The sequence below is a fragment of the Aulonocara stuartgranti genome (assembly GCF_965226115.1).
Source record: "Aulonocara stuartgranti genome assembly, chromosome: 23".
Taxonomy (NCBI): Eukaryota; Metazoa; Chordata; class Actinopteri; order Cichliformes; family Cichlidae; genus Aulonocara; species Aulonocara stuartgranti.
In genome coordinates this window covers 15,033,678-15,050,964 of record NC_138958.1, presented here as the reverse complement: position 1 = coordinate 15,050,964, position 17,287 = coordinate 15,033,678, and the positions used below count along the sequence as shown (strand labels likewise).

At 40.0% G+C, this 17,287-nt stretch overlaps 2 protein-coding genes and 1 long non-coding RNA gene across 3 annotated transcripts in view; 2 read left to right on the top strand and 1 right to left on the bottom strand.

The window, feature by feature from the left end:
- Window positions 1–3,990: 3,990 nt before the first annotated feature.
- LOC309700959 lies at window positions 3,991–14,250 on the bottom strand. The gene is made up of 3 exons (XR_014274815.1): window positions 14,190–14,250; window positions 5,159–5,252; window positions 3,991–4,114 (listed from the first exon to the last, which is right to left on the bottom strand). It is a non-coding gene; the product is annotated as an uncharacterized lncRNA (long non-coding RNA).
- The window catches only part of znf644b (zinc finger protein 644b), a 25,908-nt gene continuing 21,851 nt past the window's right edge, over window positions 13,231–17,287 (top strand). Inside the window, 1 exon segment of the mRNA XM_082524884.1 lies at window positions 13,231–14,323. The gene's annotated coding sequence lies outside the window, so the exon portion shown is untranslated.
- On the top strand, window positions 14,700–17,179 carry LOC309700958 (uncharacterized protein). The gene is made up of 3 exons (XM_082524887.1): window positions 14,700–14,784; window positions 14,873–14,915; window positions 15,239–17,179. The coding sequence occupies exon 3, from the start codon at window positions 15,294–15,296 to the stop codon at window positions 17,157–17,159; it is 1,866 nt and encodes a 621-aa protein (XP_082381013.1). The 5' UTR covers window positions 14,700–14,784; window positions 14,873–14,915; window positions 15,239–15,293; the 3' UTR covers window positions 17,160–17,179.

The window sequence follows — 17,287 nt, the reverse complement described above, 5'->3', positions numbered from 1 at the left end:
CCCTGTGGCAGAAATGAACGACTAAAACAGGGCAATGAAGTACTAAAACCAAAGTGATACACAGAATAATATGGTAAGACTCCAGAGAGAAGCTTTGCTTATGCTTAATAAATCACTATTTATCACGTAAATGATCAAATATTTCAGAATTAAGTGAATATTTTATGTCATTAGTTATCAAAATTACACCTATAATCATAGCCTTTTAGCCAAAGAAGCCCAAGAGACATTAGTTAATTACCTTGCAAGGGCTAGTTAAGCTTTCATGGAAGCCTTCCTAGAAATTACAAAGCCCCATCAAAGGGCAGAGCTATTTTACATCAGATTCTTTACTGCAGAATGTAATATTTAAATGATAATATTCATTATTAAAAGTCATTCAGACCTGTACAAAAAATAGAGAATTGTGTAAAAAAATATAATAATTTTTTGATCTTGCATGAACACTGCTGTTTTAAAATAATCTGTTCTGCAGTCGTTGTTCCTTCCCTCTGATGATGAACCCACATGTAAACCTTTCTTGCTGCCGTGAAACAGATGGCTCACCTGGTTTTTAGTGTTTGAGACTCATGTTCTTTTTGCCCCATAACCAGGGATCCCTCCTTTCCTCCCAGTTTGGCTGGTGACCAAATAAATATCCTTCTTCATTCTGCAGTGCTAACAGAGCAACCTTGTTGTGTGAAAAACTGACTGTGCCTTATGTATCAGTGCTGATTGAATGGACTTCTTGAGTTCTTCGCCACTTATGGGTCTGTTGAACCTGTCAGCATCATCTCCAGCTGTGCTCTTCTATCTTCTATAAGTTTCCATACAAGATTTCAGCTCTTCCTTTTTATGTTTTTCCTTGTTTTCTTTGTTCTTTGGTGCTGCTTGAAGGGCGAGGATAAAACAGCCATCGGGGGTCTTAATTTAGACATTTAATGTGATCTTGGACTTGACTTCTTGAAAACCTTTATTTGTGCAAAACTCAACTGGATCTGATCATTTAGACTGTGCTTGTTTATTTAATAATTACCTCGTTTAGTACTGCCAAATAAAAACCACACTTCCTGCTACATTATATGTCTCTACATGATGTTATTAAGCAGTACAAATGGGATATTACTATTGACATAAAAAATATCCCACTTTGGCACTCCCTATTGGTAGCCATGGAAATAACTGGGCTTAAGTATAACAATGCCAGAAGAGTAATGTAAAATGATAATAGTATTTTATATTTTAATTGGTAATTTGCATGATGGTTTCCAGACACTAACAATTACATTTATGGTACGAATCGTTTTATTGTTTTAAAAAACATTGATATCTGATAGTCAAATAACCATAACCTAACCGTATGCAATCAAAAACTAAATAAGTTCAGCATTCACCAGTTTATGATTTAACATGTCAGTTTGTGGGCTTATTATTATTATTATTATTGTTATGGGTCTCAATGTATGCATGATGTGTACTTGAGAATTCAAAGCAGCCCTTTGAGGCAACACACTAAACCATGGGCTCTGTGGTCCCTGCCACTGGAGAGATAGCTGGTCCACTTTGATTTGATTTCACTGCTGAGTGTCTGGACTCCTTCAAGAGATCAACTGGTGCCCTCCAGGAGCTAAATGTATCACTGCTGCTCTTCATCTCTCTCAGTGCTGCTGATCCAGAGGCATTAGTGGTCACATACTCACAGAGGGAAAACCGCTTTCATGGAGAGCATCAAACATTCAATGAATAGTCCCTCAAATCTATGTGAACTTTAGACTTTTGCTGAACCTGTGGTCCCTTATTGTGCTTTTTTTTTTTTTTTTGCTGTCACTATGATTTCAGTTTGTGATTTTCTTAAATATTCTTTTTTTTCATTTTCCTTTTTCCTCTGTCTGTTTTCATGTTTGTGGTGTCCTATATTTAACCTGTATTCACTGTTCTCTGTATTCTTCAGTTGTTAACACATATGCTTTGACTAGGGAGCACTTTGATTGTTGTACTGTTGAGTGCTTAAAAAGAATGCAACTGGACTTCTTTGGGGTTTTTTTTGAAGATGCTTCTTCAGCTCTAGAACAACTGGTGGAGATTCCCAGGTAAGAATGTCAGACATCAGCTATGGAGGAGCAGAATGACAGAAAAAACAACACTGTCATCCCTTATGCAGCAGGCTCTAAAAAACTCCAAAGACCCTTCTGGTGTATTTCAGCAGCACCCTCAGACAAAAACTGTTTAATTCCAAGGGAAAAAACCACTCAAGTAGAAGCTAAACAAGGTAATGTGGTGCAGCTCAGTGAGGTGTGCTCAGACTTCTGGATAGAAGAAACCACTTTCTGAAGGTCTTTCAAAGTTTTTCTTTGGATATTGGTTGTTTTTTCCTTGTACTTGACCCTTTTCAAATTTCCTTTTTTGTTTGTTAACCCACTTAAAGGCTAATCTACAATCAGGTCTGCAGTGGAACAGAAAAAAACCAGCCCTTGCATTTTTGTAGTGGTTGGTTTATTTCTTAGTTGCTATTTAAAGAAATCACAAGAAGCTTCCTTAAGAGAGTTCAGGCTGTGCTGAAGAATAAAGGTGGTCATAAAAAATACTGACTGTTTTTGCTATTTCGATGTGTATTTGCATGTTTCAATAAATCTCTGCATGTGTTTTCTATTTTCGCAGCAAAATATAAAGAAATGAAGGATGGCTCAAGACTTTTGCCCAGTATTAAATATAAATAAATCACTTGGAGTCAACTTTTTACCTGACACTTCAATGTTAATCCTCACATTTCTTTAAGTAATCCAGTTATAGAAGGGTTTCGATGTGAATATTGTGCATATTTAAAATTATTAATCTACTCAGTGGACATTAAAGAAATAGGCTGGGATGAATAGTGATTGTTTTTCTTCTGTTTGGGATAACAATCATATCCCCAGTTTTCTGTGTTATTTGCATGCCTGCAGAGCACTGAGCCAAGAAAAGAAAATAGTGGAAAGATGCTATCTGCACAATGTGGTCACATTCAGAAATAAACAGTATTTAAGAGCAACTGATAAAACGTATTCGTGACAATAACAGGATTTAGTGTAAAACCCTTACATTAAGCCAGTTTAGCTCAGGTCTGTCTCACAGATTGAACCCCGATAACAACATCTGATAAGCTGTGGTGCCAAGGAAATGTAGTGTGTTGTGTAAAAATGCAGACCACATGCTTGCGGTGGCCACAAAGCGGATAGGGACCTTCTTTGCTATAAACTGCACGGTTAATGGTGCCAGCGTATAGCTCGTGCGGTATCCGGGTTGCACCAAATCTCCGTTCCCAGGGGTAAACGTAATCACGTGGGCAATCATTAAAATTCAGGCTCTGTTGTGATCAAAACTGCAGCGTACACACAAAAAGCTCTCCCTGCACTTATAAAGCATATTTAGACCATTAGACTCGCCACAACTGACAATTAGGCTGTTGGCTGGCTCTACCACATAGATTTTCCCTGAGCCTTTGCTCGAATTTTAAACGCAATCTTTGCACGGAGCAAGGAAGGAGCTACCTTATCAAACACTGTTAAAAAAAAATGTTGATTTGTTGAGGGAAAATAGGCCTCTTCACACACTAAATGTTCTTTATTTTCTTTGTGGGCTGAGATTTGAATGTGCTTGTGAAGTACATCTTATCTGAGCCAGATGTTTCCAGGTTGAGGCCACTTTAGCGCATGTGAGTTAAGGGGTGTTAAATGTAGGAAATTACATCAGCTGTCTTGAGTTTCACAGACAGACTACTGTCACATGTATCCTCATTTTCCGCCTGTAAACAGGAAATGATAGGAGAGGAACGCTTAAAGTTGATCCACGAGCTGCCGAAAAGCACACGAAAGCGTGTTGTTTTTATGTATCAGTGTGCGTGTTTTTAATCAATCTACCAATACTACGTTTTTAAAAATGAAGATCTTAAGAATACCCCTGCAAAAATGTTTTTGAGTATTAACACACTGCATTTTTGACTCTAGTGTTTGTTTTACCTTGCTTTGAAATAGTACAAAGCCTCTTGCCAGAGCTCTCCTCTTCAGGAAGCTGTGGTCTACCTGCTGTCCGGCAGCCACCTGCTCTTTCGTGCAGAGCAGCAAAAAACATCTGCAGCTCGGAGAGAGTTGGCTGCCTCCTGTAAGCCCAGTGAGTAGACACCATATCATCGAGGGGAGAAGAAGAAAAAGTACGGGGGAATAAAGATCAGCTCACAGATGTTGAATTGCAGATGAATGCTAATAATCCTAGAGCACGAACAAATTAAAGAAAAAGATCAGGGATCCAGATGTGTAGAGGAAGTGACTCCCTAGAGTGAAAATCCTGGCAGCAGAGCAGCGTCTCCTCCAGACGGGACAGAAAGGAATAACTCATCCTGGCATAAGGGCTGCAGACTCCTGCTTGTGTTGTGTTTGGGCCAAAGGGTCGCTGTGGATGTTTGCTGACTAGCCTCAGATGAACCTAGCCGTGCTCTCCATCCTTCCACTATCACCTCATTTAATAAGAGTAAGAACAAATGAAAGGAAATGATCCGCATCACAACTTCCAATTTTGTGTTTTTTTTTTCTTTTCCAAATTGAAAATCAGAATAGTAAAACTGCAGAAACAGATTAAACAGTGTATTTATACTATCTAACACAAATATTAGCATTTATAACTAAAAAGCTAATTACCCAGCATATTGAAAATATGATACTTCAAATTAATTATTAAGCGTTAAAATGTTATACCCAAAAAACTCTTTTCATATCTAGCACATTAACTGTGTCTTATTTCCTTGATGTATCCAAGAGCCTAGAGGGTATCAGGCTATTTTTATTAGCTTTGGAGAGGTTTACTCTCCTGCAGCCCTAGTCGGCATTACCTTAGATACTTCTGCATTTGCCAAACACAACAGTTAGTTCTCAATCCCCAAACCTTTTATGCTGTAATAATAAAGACAATGTTTTTTGGTTATTCTTGCAACAGTTACTACACCGATTCTATCTGCACAATGCAAAACAGCCTGTTTATTAATGTTTTACACATGGATTCGCTGGTGAGGATTAACTTTTAGCCTCTGCCTTTCAGCATATTATATTCACAATTTGCTTAATTAAGCAGTAAACTTTTCAGTAAATAGTGACTTTAATTGGCAAAAAGAAAGAAAGAAAAAGATCTAGAAAGCATGAGTGCACTTTACCTAACAAAAGCACACTTGCATCCTAAGGTGGTGCTGGGAGATGTAGTCCTGGCTTAGCAGTATCATTTCCATCCATCAAGTGTGCTTGGTTCACCTACAAAAAAGAAAATAAACCTCAACAACAACAAAGGAGTGTCATCATTCAGCACCTCAAAAGGTCCAATATTTTTTAATAAAACTACAGTTGGCAGTCAGGATTCAGCAGCATACAAAGGGTTCAGGGAGGAGCATGGCTGGAGTGCCAGCAAAAACAAATGTAAGTTTCTTTTATTGATCATTTAAATCTGTTCATTAAAAGGCAGCAGTGAAGCCATTGCATGTTCTTGCTCTTGCTCAAAGAAACTTCCCCGCAGGATTACAGGGATGGCATAAATTGTAGTTTCTGCTGCTGCCCAAGATGTGTTCATTGGCACAGCAGAGGGCCGTGGTAACACTCTGGAGGCAGAAAACATTTGTGTTGGATAAGAACCAGGAGAGTGGATTGCGCAACGTTAATATGAGCTCTGTGCAGTATCTGCCATGGGGAGGGAAAGAGGCAAACCATCAGACTAAAGAAGCTGTCCCAAAGGACGACTGGCCTCTCTAATAAAAGGTGATGAGTGGAATTTTACTCAGACTTTGTCACAGAGGCTCAGCCAGGCTGCAGCTGTGTGACCACGTATCTTAGTGCGCAAGAAAAAGAGCGACTGCCAGGAGCTCACTTTTAGCTTTTCAGTCAATACAAGCTGTGAGATAACACACAAAACATCATATGTCAATTTGAGGTCGAAGTGCTGAGGTCATTGAAGGCACACTGTGCAGCAGTGTCCTCGCTACAAAATTCAGATGTCTGCACACCCACTGGCAGAAACTCAGTTCTTTGCAGACTGACACACATGCTTACCAGATGAATAAAGTGGACCATAAAGCATACATTTGCAGACGATATGAAAGGGCATGCAAGCACGCACATAAAATTCAGATGAATCCCTGCATGTTCTTAAATGCCTTTAAAAAAAAATAAAAAATAAAAAATCTACGTTTCAGTCTGTTTATTCATAGTTAACATATGAATCTTATGTTTTATGTCCAAGTTTATCTAATAAATTATGGGATGCCTTCCTTTTATAATCTAAAGACCACAGTCATACTTTTAGTTTAATAAATAAATACATCCATCAACAACATGCCACAATTTGTTTCTTCAGGCTACCTGGCTGTCTCATGTAAACATGAAATGGAAAGTTAGCAAAATGAAGCCACTAACATTTGCTCATCTGCAGCGCCCTCTGGTGGAAATAAAATGCCATGAGCTGGACAACAAAATGTTTCCTAGATCCTGGCAGGATCAGAAATATTTCTTTCTTTCTTTCTTTCTTTCTTTCTTTCTTTCTTTCTTTCTTTCTTTCTTTCTTTCTTTCTTTCTTTCTTTCTTTCTTTCTTTCTTTCTTTCTTTCTTTCTTTCTTTCTTTCTTTCATTCAAAGTAGTATATTGTTAATACATTGACATAAAATTAAATATTAAGACATTGTTTGGGTGAGTATCAGTGTGAATGTGGGAGTGTGTGCATACAATGGTTAAAATAATCATTTTCACTGAATTAAAGTTTTTATAACTGGTTGAGGTCACCGCTTAGAACTTTGCTAATCTAAACTGAGTAACATAATTACATATGTGCGTGCAGTTATCAAAGCTTCTTAGTGAGGCCCTCTGACCCTCTTCCTCTTTCTCTCTGTTGTGTTTTCAAAACCTCAAACACATCAGAAGATTGATCAACAGGCTGTAAGAACTTTTATGTATTTTTAGGCTGATTAATTTACCTAAAAGCCAAACTGCCACCGGACACACACAGAGATCCTGCACTGCTTTCATACAACCTTCTGCTGTGTTTACCAATAAATAGTTCAGTTGCATCTTTAGTTTTAAACACAATTCATAGATTTCACTTTCAAATCTGAAATTGAAATATGTGTATTAAAAAGAAATCTACCAAAACAGGATGGTAGCTATTATTATTTATTTATTTTTATTTAGGTAAAGACAAAGTGGGGAAAAAATCCGACAGAATTAAGCTTTAGTTTTGATTTCTGAGCAGATGGATTTTACTTGATATAATGCTTCAGCTCTGTAGTTAGCTGCCACTCTGAAACAGAGTGCAGTGAATGCGGCCTGGGGAAATCCCATATTTCCATGGTCTGTACTTACTTGTATAATAAAACAGAAGTTAGAAAGTAAGATATATGATCATATACTGTAGAACTATATGTTAAAAAGTATGTGACAACTCATTTATAAATGAGGGTTACTTTAAAACTCAACTATGCCAGTCATAATCACCATAAAGCTTTAATTTCAGGTATGTGGATGTACTAGACCCACTGTTGTTTTGTGCTATTTTGACCTAGCCATTTTTTTTTTGACTACATCATACTCAAAGGAGCTTGGAAAGAAAAGCGTCTGGACTTCTTTAAGTTGCTTGAAGACGTTTCACCTCTCATTCGAGAAGCTTTTTCAGTTCTAAGGTCAAATGGTGGAGAGTCCCAGATATAAACCTAGTGGGAGTGGCCCCCCACAGAGGGACAAAAGGACCCCCTGATGATCCTCTAATCGCCTGAGCCAAGGTGTGAAACTGGGTGTGGGTCCCAATCAGCCAGAGAAACTCAATCAGCCAGAGAAACTCAGGAGAGTTTTCTCCAAGCATGACATCAAAGTGTATTTCAGACCCAGCAACACGCTAAGACAGAAACTGGTTCACCCGAAAGACAAAAACGCCAAAACACAAACTTAACAATGTGGTGTATGCTGTACAGTGCAGCGAGGAATGCTCAGACCTCTACATTGGAGAGACCAAACAGCCACTTCACAAGCGCATGGCACAACACAGAAGAGCCACCTCCACAGGACAAGACTCAGCAGTCCATCTGCATCTTAAGGAAAAAGGTCACTCTTTCGAGGATGCCAATGTTCACATTTTGGACAGAGAGGACAGATGGTTCGAAAGAGGAGTGAAAGAAGCCATCTATGTCCACTGTGAGCGACCATCTTTGAACAGAGGCGGGGGTTTACGACACCAACTCTCTGCCATCTATAATCCAGTTTTGAGATCCCATCCCAGACGCCTTAACGCCCACTCACATCCTGGGCCATCTGATCTCAGGAATTCGCATGATAAGGTGGGGCCAGGTTTCACAATGAACACACCCGAAACTCTGGCTGATTGGGACCCACACCCAGTTTCCCACCTTGGCTCAGGCGATTAGAGGATCATCAGGGGGTCCTTTTGTCCCTCTGTGGGGTTTCACTCCCACTAGGTTTATATCTGGGACTCTCCACCATTTGACCTTAGAACTGAAGAAGCTTCTCGGATGAGAGGTGAAACGTCTTCAAGCAACTTAAAGAAGTCCAGACGCTTTTCTTTCCAAGCTCCTTTGACTACGATGACCTGGATGACTGAGAACCTTCACAGACAGACTACATCATACATTCAGAATAACATGGACCAATGTGAGAAGAAAAGATTGTTGGGTTAGAGAAAAGAACAAATCTATAAATTCATACATCCACTTTCTTACTTTTAGATGATTCATAAGAAAAAATAATAATTCTAGGTATGGCACATCTTAGGTAATTGTATTTTCTGGTGCAAATTTAAGCCGAAAATAATTAAAACGTCATCAAAAAGAGCCAGTAACATGCAGTATTTATTATTAAGGACAGACAGACTCATGACTGGAGCTAGTTCCTCCTGTATCCGTACCCAGTGGTAGTACTATCCTTCGAATTCATGCACAAAGTACACTTAGCCCTCTCTGACTGAAATGAAAAAATAGTGCAGTATACTTTGAGATGCATCTGAACCTGACTGAACCCCTCCAGCACAGACAGACACTTCTGCAGTGAGAGAGATGAGTATGTGGAGGAGTGCAGACTGCAACCCTGAGCCAAAGTCTGCATTCCACAGCAGTACAGTACAGACCAGCATACTGTAGCACATTTAATACAGCAGCCGGATGTGCAGGAAGCTGCTTGGCTCGTTGCGTGCGCTCATCGTGCCAAAGTTTGGGGAATAACTGGCCGAGGCCTCAGAGCAGAAAAAGTACATGGTATGCTGCCACACTCCCACTAAAAACAAGCGAAACTCCTGCACCACTACTGTCTGGAAAACAAAAGAATTCATTTGTGATATTGAAACTGACACAGAGTTGCCAGCGTCACATGCTGAATACATTTCCAACTGGGATGGGACTTCACAGCATAGATGATCACTATCAACAATAAAAATCACTATAGTGTACAGTCATTGCGAGATCAGAGTGCAGAGAGACTCAGTTGACTGTGGATCTAACTTTTCTGGAGGGGGAATCATTAAAACAGTCCCATCGCTTGATACCCCCCATGGCAGCGTTGCCCTTATACCCAATTGTTTCTCAATTAAATTGAAAGAGTTTGCAGCATGCAAGTGCAACAGTAAATAATACAGCTGCATGAAAGCTCAAAGACTGTCAATCAATTATCCCATTAGTGGAAAACTTTACAGAAGAGTGCTGTTTGTCTTGTGTGATTAATAACTGAAGCATGTTCCAGAGGGCCACACTCTGCTGCGGACTCATCGAGTCCATTTGAGGCCGATAACAAGGCAGATGGGGAGGAGGGGGGGTCCTGCCGTAACCTCACTGTTATCCAAACCAGCATCTCTTATTCCTTTGTGCAAAAACATTAACTTAACAACAGAACCGAGGTCATCCACTATTCTCTTTATGGAGCAATCACAGGAGGCAAAATGGGCTTTATTGAAATAATGAACATGCACATACAATATCTGACACAGACTCACAAGATTTCTCTGTGCTTTGAAGAGAACAAACACATCGGTGAAACTTTAAGCATTCTCTTTATTTCTCTTCCTCAGATATCTTGTGAAAAGAAAACAAATATCATCGCAGACTCCAAAGCACTTCTCGTCTCCCGTGTACAGAACTAATCAGCCTGTGTTACTCGCCCAAGGTCTTCCCATTTTTTATTAGCAACATTCAGCCCCCAGAGTGAGGCAACATGAAAGAGAAAGAAGAGCGCTCAAAAGATGGCTTCGTCTGTGCAATTTATGTCAATCTCACTTGCTTTAGCGTGTTTACAGAGAGATCAATTCCCAAACTCCGAGGGCCAACATTGTCAGAAATGAATAATTTACTAATGATAACCTTAAACTTTCTGTTTTTGCCATAATTGCCTCTGTAATACTCTTCCTGATTTTTTCTGCGCCAAACAGACATGACGAGAATCAAAGCAGCGCTGCTTGTTTTTTTCACAGCGGTGACAAAAAAAATAATCACTTTGACCTTCTGCTGTTAACAGACTTGGAAAAGTAGCTTTCAAAGCGCTAACTGTGAAGTTATGATGTCTTCTAATTTCTTCGAATGTCTACACATGTTCCAAATAACCTATCTGGATTTTTTAAAGCATTTTTGATAAATACAAAGCTCGCACTGATCAGTTTTCCTCGCCCTCTACTTAGCCCTTTAAACTAGTCTGAGGCCAACAGCTCAGTGCTCTGTTATATCCATTCCACAACTGAGAACTGTTTAAGATCTTGCATAAACATTAGGGCGTGAATATCTGTGCTCCACGCATGGCTCATCAATGAATTATGGCCCACTGCTTTCTAAAAGATACCGCTGTGTGAGATCTGCTTAGCAGATGAAAAATTACATCTACATCAAAGGGCTACTCTTAAAAGTCCAAGTTTAGAAAAATTAATATTTGATAATGCTCAAAGTCTGCATAAGCACACAGGCAACGAGCGCCTGATAATCTCTTAAGAATACTAAAAGCCCTAATATGCCATATTTACTGATATTACGGATTAAAACAGCATATAATATGCATTTAAAAATCGTTTTGCATATCAAACTACAATTTGTGAGCAGTGATTTAATGGTAGTTAATAAGACTCATTTCAAAAGGCACCGTACAGATGGACACACTAAGTTTCTCTCTGCCACCTTGTGGTCATTTTCTCCAACTGCAGGGTTGAAGTGGAAATGAAAAGGGTGTGCAAAACATTTTTTTATTACTATCTTACAATATACCTGACATTTTAGAACCTGATACGGACACATGTGAGGTGCGCATAATATACAGCTGTTATTAAAGCCACAAATATCATGAATTCAGCTTTGAGCCACTTGGACTCTTCCACATTATGATGATAAAACCTGATTTATTGCTATCATTTAAAAATGATCAAATAATATAATGTATATTCATACACAGACAAAGCTAACATGCAACACAGACTGATTCAGTACAAAGCGATGCACAGGCTGCATTACTCAAAAGCTGAACTGCACCTTCAGAGTGTGTCTGAGTGTGATAAGTGGTGCTCAGCCGACGGCTTAACAGCACTCCTTCTTTCTTTCTGCCCTACATTATGAGACTTCTGGTCTGTAATTTTCAAATGTCATTCAGAGAAACGAGGCTCAGCCATGACCTGGCCATCTTTGGGTGCTCCGAAGATACTTTTAAACTTTCATTTGATGTGCAGCTCTCAGCAGTGAGGTCTAAAAAGTTATTCTTCCTCCTTTTTCCCCAGTATATAAACAGCAAAATGTAAATTTCTTGTATTAATATATTGACATTTCTCCCATTGAAACAAGTAAATAAGACACTGAATAATGGTTACTGTTTATAATGTCAGGCTGCGGTGCTGTAGTTGCTGTTTGCTTTTCATTTTAAAATCTGTTTTATGATGCTCCTGCTCTTTCACCTGCAATATTTGCAGCTTGTGTGCAGAACTGGGAAAAGTTTCTATACTCTGGCTTTATCTGCGTCACCGTGTCCACTTTAAATCACTAATAAATCATAATTTTCTCGAAAATACTGCCTTTAACGATGTGTCGCAGCAATAACAGCGCAGGTGTAAATAACGTATTAATAAATGTCTGGGAAAAAGGTCATCGCTGGTTCTGAGCTGACGCAGACATGTGACTCACGTTTCAACTCGAGCTTGATTTATAATTGAAAAAAATAGAATTTAAAATGCCGCAGAGTGGTCAGGTGCTGACCTTGAATTCAGACTGAGGTGTGAAGCAGTTGTCATTAGCGAGCCAGTTCACCTGCGCTGCTGGAGAGAGAATATATGAATTTGCTGCATCTGACGTGGTGAACTTGGTAATTCGCATACTGTCTTGTGCCCCGTGATTTAAACTGGTTGTCTGCCTCTCTTTGTTAACCAGCTTCAGCATAATGATGTAGTTTTCTGTGATGTTCCAACACCATGGCTGGAGGCAGGAGTTTAGTCAGCAGCGTGCAGGATCAAGAAAAAAAAAAAGAGCCACTGAAAATGGAGAAAAATGGCTCGCAGTACCCCAAGGTAGGAAATAAATTGCAGACGATAACTAGCGAAGCGAGGCACAAACAGCATAATAAATTGTTCGAGATTTTTGCTCTCATTTTGCAGAGCAAAATCAAACTTTGGAGTGCGCAGTTGGCAGGCCATTAAAAGAATTACTTCATGCTCTGAAAACAGAGGGATTGTGTCAATCCCTATATCTCACACAAAAAGACAACACGCTCCTCGGAATTGCTTTGTGTTTTCTGCCATCTAGGTGGGTGCAATGACGAGCTCAGATCACAGCGAGGCAAGCACAAATACAGTAAGTGACTTGGAAATATCTCTGAAAGAAACATATCTCTGTTGAATAAGGCGCTAAACCAAAAGTTAATACACACTGGCATGGAGTAGATAAATATTTATGCACAAATATTTATGTCTTACAGTTTCGCAATATATCAATATTAATGATTAATGATCTGCATTCCACACTTTTAATAATTTAGCAAAGATAAATAAGTCATATTTCGCCCACTCTATAAATATGCAACAGATCTGGAGAAATTTCTGTTGTCTGCAGACTATCTCTTGTTGATAATAGCAATCACTGGAGCAATGTACACTGAAAGATTTGTTAGTTGTTTGCTTAATCCAATTAATATTTCATAAGTTTGTGAACATGAGAATTACCACTCCAGCAGTGATGCAGGCACCACACGCAGGCTGGGTTTCCCCAAATGCAATGGTCAAAGACATTACTTCACACAATAAAAACAGTAAGTTTTAAAATCCACTATTAAGTCTGAGCTTTTGCTATGAAGCAAAATCATAATATTCAGACTGAGGTGTTTTTTAGACTCTAGAGTTAAGTTAAGTGAAATTTATGCAGTAAGATTGCACCAGTCTTTTGGATATGTTTGCTAAAATCTTCTGCACGCCATCCAGAGATCTTCTTCAGCGTCTGAGGTTTGTTAATCACACGCCCTGTCCCGGATTGTCTAAAAGGAACCATGTGGAGTAAGGCAACATTAACAAAAATGTTAATAAATACCACCACACTTCTCTGAAGCACGTGATGACACGCTTTTCTTCCCCCTGACTCATGAAGTTTGATAAGCTTCGTGGTTTTCCAGTGGAAACATGGAAATAACACTTGAGAAAACATGAGACGGTATTAATAATGCATTCTGCATCATTATGCTACAATTTAAATGAGGGTTAAAGCTCACTGCTTTACTTGTACAAGACCAATTGGACATTAAATATACAACAGAAGCATTTTTCCTCCACCATATTCACTCATTCATTGGATGCATTTTCAAATGCAGTTCAAGGTCACATACACTATGAGACATTTAACCCCTTCTGTCCTGTCCTGCTTGCACTTCAAGTTTTTATTTCAGCTTGGGGAAGCACAGTGTATCAAAGGATACGTGCATCTCGATTAAAAATGTAATGCAAAATCTAATCTAATGCGACTAAAACGTTTTGAGCTTATTACTATTATTATTATTATAAAGTGCGTGTTTCTGTAAGAGCAGGTAAGCTCAAAAATATTCATAATCAGGTCAAGGTCATTTATGCCATTCACTAATTGTTACAATGTCAAATTCGAGGACGTTTGATAATCTAACAGTGCAAATGCGCCGTTTTCTTTGGACTAAGGTGGACACAAGGTGTAGGTGTGCAGTTCGGATGACGCTCGTTTCTCTACCTCCTACCGTGAACACCCCTCTCCTGCAGTCCAGAGTGCAACCTGCGTGCTTTTACAGCAAAATGGCGACAGTCTAATAGAGGGAGAGAAGACGGTGTCAGGCGCAGTGACAAACTTGAAGACATGAGCGCTCGTCCTGAGGTAGGTGTTACAGATGCGCGCAGGGATACGTCGTAGCAGGTGCGGTCATTAGTCGGTGATGTGTCACTTATGTCGTAGGTCGCTGTGAAGGCAAAACACCGCAGTGAGTGATAACAGGCGGCAGCTTTGTAGTCTTACCTTAAGTTGCTTCACTATTGCGACACTCACTCTTTGTCCAAGATATCGCTGCTGGAGTTTCTCCGTCTGTGGGAAGAGCAGCAAGCTCGCTGTCGCATAGCCAGTCAAAGTAAAGTCACGGCTCTTAGCTAGGGAGCTTTTTGCTGAAAAGAACAAGACATATCAAACTGAGTGATGCAGGACACTAAGAAAGTTTTAAGCTGCCAGAATTGCCAGTGGCTAAAATAGAATTTAATTCAAAGAGCATGCAGGGTTTAGACCCTAAGTTGGGCTTTTAGTGGCTGAGCTGGCAATACAGTGGAAAAACACTAGGGGAGAGCGGGGTAAGTTGTCACACTGTTCATAACTCCAACACTAGAGGCTCTATCTCAAAAATGAAATAGCCACTTTGTGTGACTTCTTCTTCTATAGTCAACCTCCTGTTCACATGTGGTCAAGACTGCTCTAATCTGAGGTGAGCACATCTTTTTTATTTTTTTGACCTAAAAGGAAAAATAAATCACTTTAAATTTTCTTCAGTACAACTTTGTTAGGTATAGATGTTACAAATTATTATTTTACACAAAATAGAGGAGACATTAACGTGTCTTTTGATACTTCAGCTGATGTGCTATGTTGAGCTAACCCTGACATTTAGCCAAAATTAGCATAAATGTCAGTTTGGGGCAAGTTGTCTCATTAACTTTGGGGCAAGTCGTCACATGTGACAACTTGCCCCAATACAAATAAATGCTCCAAAAAATTGTGATATTGTAATTCATTTGTATTTGCAATAAGGTTTTTGAAGAAAGGAAGGAGAGGCAGGAATTAAGGAAGGAAGGAAGAAAGTAAGATGGTTCGAAATTATCAACGAAAGACAGAGCGTGGCAGAACACCACCTGACATTATGTTAAAGGCAGTCAGGCAGGTAAAGATGCAGAACAAATCAATCAGAAGTACAGCAAAGGATTTTGACATAAATTACCGTACTCTAACTCGGTATTGTCAAAAGATTACCAGAGAAGAAATTGAAAGTCAGACAGCCATGCCAACAACAATGGTTGGTTATACAACGCCAAGGAAGATTTTTTCCCCTGATTTGGAAAAGCAGCTTGTTGAGTATATTACTAGGTCAGCTGACATTTATTTTGGTCTGTCACCAAGTGAGGTCAGAAAGCTTGCCTACCAGTTTGCTGTGGCACACGAACTGAAGTTTGTGCCTTTGTGGGCAGAAAAAGAAAAGGCCAGCAAAGAGTGGTTTACAGGCTTTTTAAAGCGGCATACAACATTGTCACTGAGAAAGCCAGAAGCAACTAGCCTTGCCAGGGCAAGTAGCTTCAACAGAGAGAATGTCAATGCTTTCTTTGACAACTTGGAGAAAGTGTTATGCAAATATGAGTTTGGACCAGGAGACATTTGGAATGTTGATGAAACTGGGGTCACCACTGTACATAAACCAGACAAAGTGTTGGCCAGACGTGGATTCAAACAAGTAGGGTCATTGACCTCTGCTGAAAGGGGAACCCTTGTCACACTGGCCTGTGCTGTCTCAGCCATAGGGAATAGTTTACCTCCATACTTTATTTTCCCGCGTGTCCACTTCCGTAACCATTTCCTGATCAACGGGCCACCCGGCAGCAAAGGAGGGGCAAATTCCTCTGGATGGATGAAAGACACACACTTTGTTGACTTCCTGCAACATTTCAATGAACATACAAAGTGTTCAAAGGAGAAGCCCTGTTTACTCCTTTTGGACAACCACGAGTCTCATCTGTCCATTGATGGACTCAATTATGCCAAAGAAAATGGCATAATCATGCTGTCATTCCCACCCCACTGCTCACATCGGCTCCAACCATTAGACAGGTCTGTCTACGGGCCACTAAAGAGGCACATCAACAGCACGTGTGATGCCTGGATGAGGAACAACCCTGGGAAGACAATGTCTATTTATGACATTCCTGGGATTGTGGCAATTGCATATCCTCTGGCTGCAACCCCATTGAACATTCAGGCTGGTTTTAGGGTGGCTGGGATTCAACCTTACAACAGAAATGTATTTCTGGAAGCCGAGTTTGCACCATCCTACGTCACAGATCGCCCTATTCCGGACCCTGCCCTGCCAGGCCCCAGCACTACCTCTGCACTGCCAGGCCCCAGCACTACCTCTGCACTGCCAGGCCCCAGCACCAACTCTGCACTGCTAGGCCCCAGCACCAACTCTGAACTGCCAAGCTCCAGCACCATCTCTATCACGAGCTCACCCTTACCCAGCACTGCAATTACTGACAGCAGACTACCAACTCCAGAGGACATCCGGCCATATCCAAAAGCTGGCCGCCGAAAACCAAACAGCAAAGGAAGAAAACGACGCAAATCAGCAATTCTAACCGACACGCCAGTGAAGCAGCAACTAGAAAAAGAAAAGAATAAGGCTGAATCTAGCAAAAAGCTGTTTCAAAAGAGAGGGACGCGAGGGGGGAAAACATCTGGACCTATGAAGAACAACGCAGCTAAAAGAAGAAAAATAATTCAAGAGTCATCATCAGATGATGAAGAGTGCTTCTGCCTTGTCTGTGTGGAGCCATTTTCAAACAGTCGTCCAAAAGAGACCTGGGTAAAATGCATAAAATGCAACAAATGGGCCCATGATGCTTGCACCTCAGGCCAGGCAATTTATGTGTGCCAGAATTGTGACTCTGAAGTTGAGTCTGATTAATCAGAAATAGGGCATCTGTTTTGTTCAGAGGATTAACATGTTAAGTAAAGCAAGTTATTTGCAGCATTCCATTCAGTTATGATGGATTTACGTGCAAGCCAGAGAACATTTGAGTTTAAAGTTCAAAC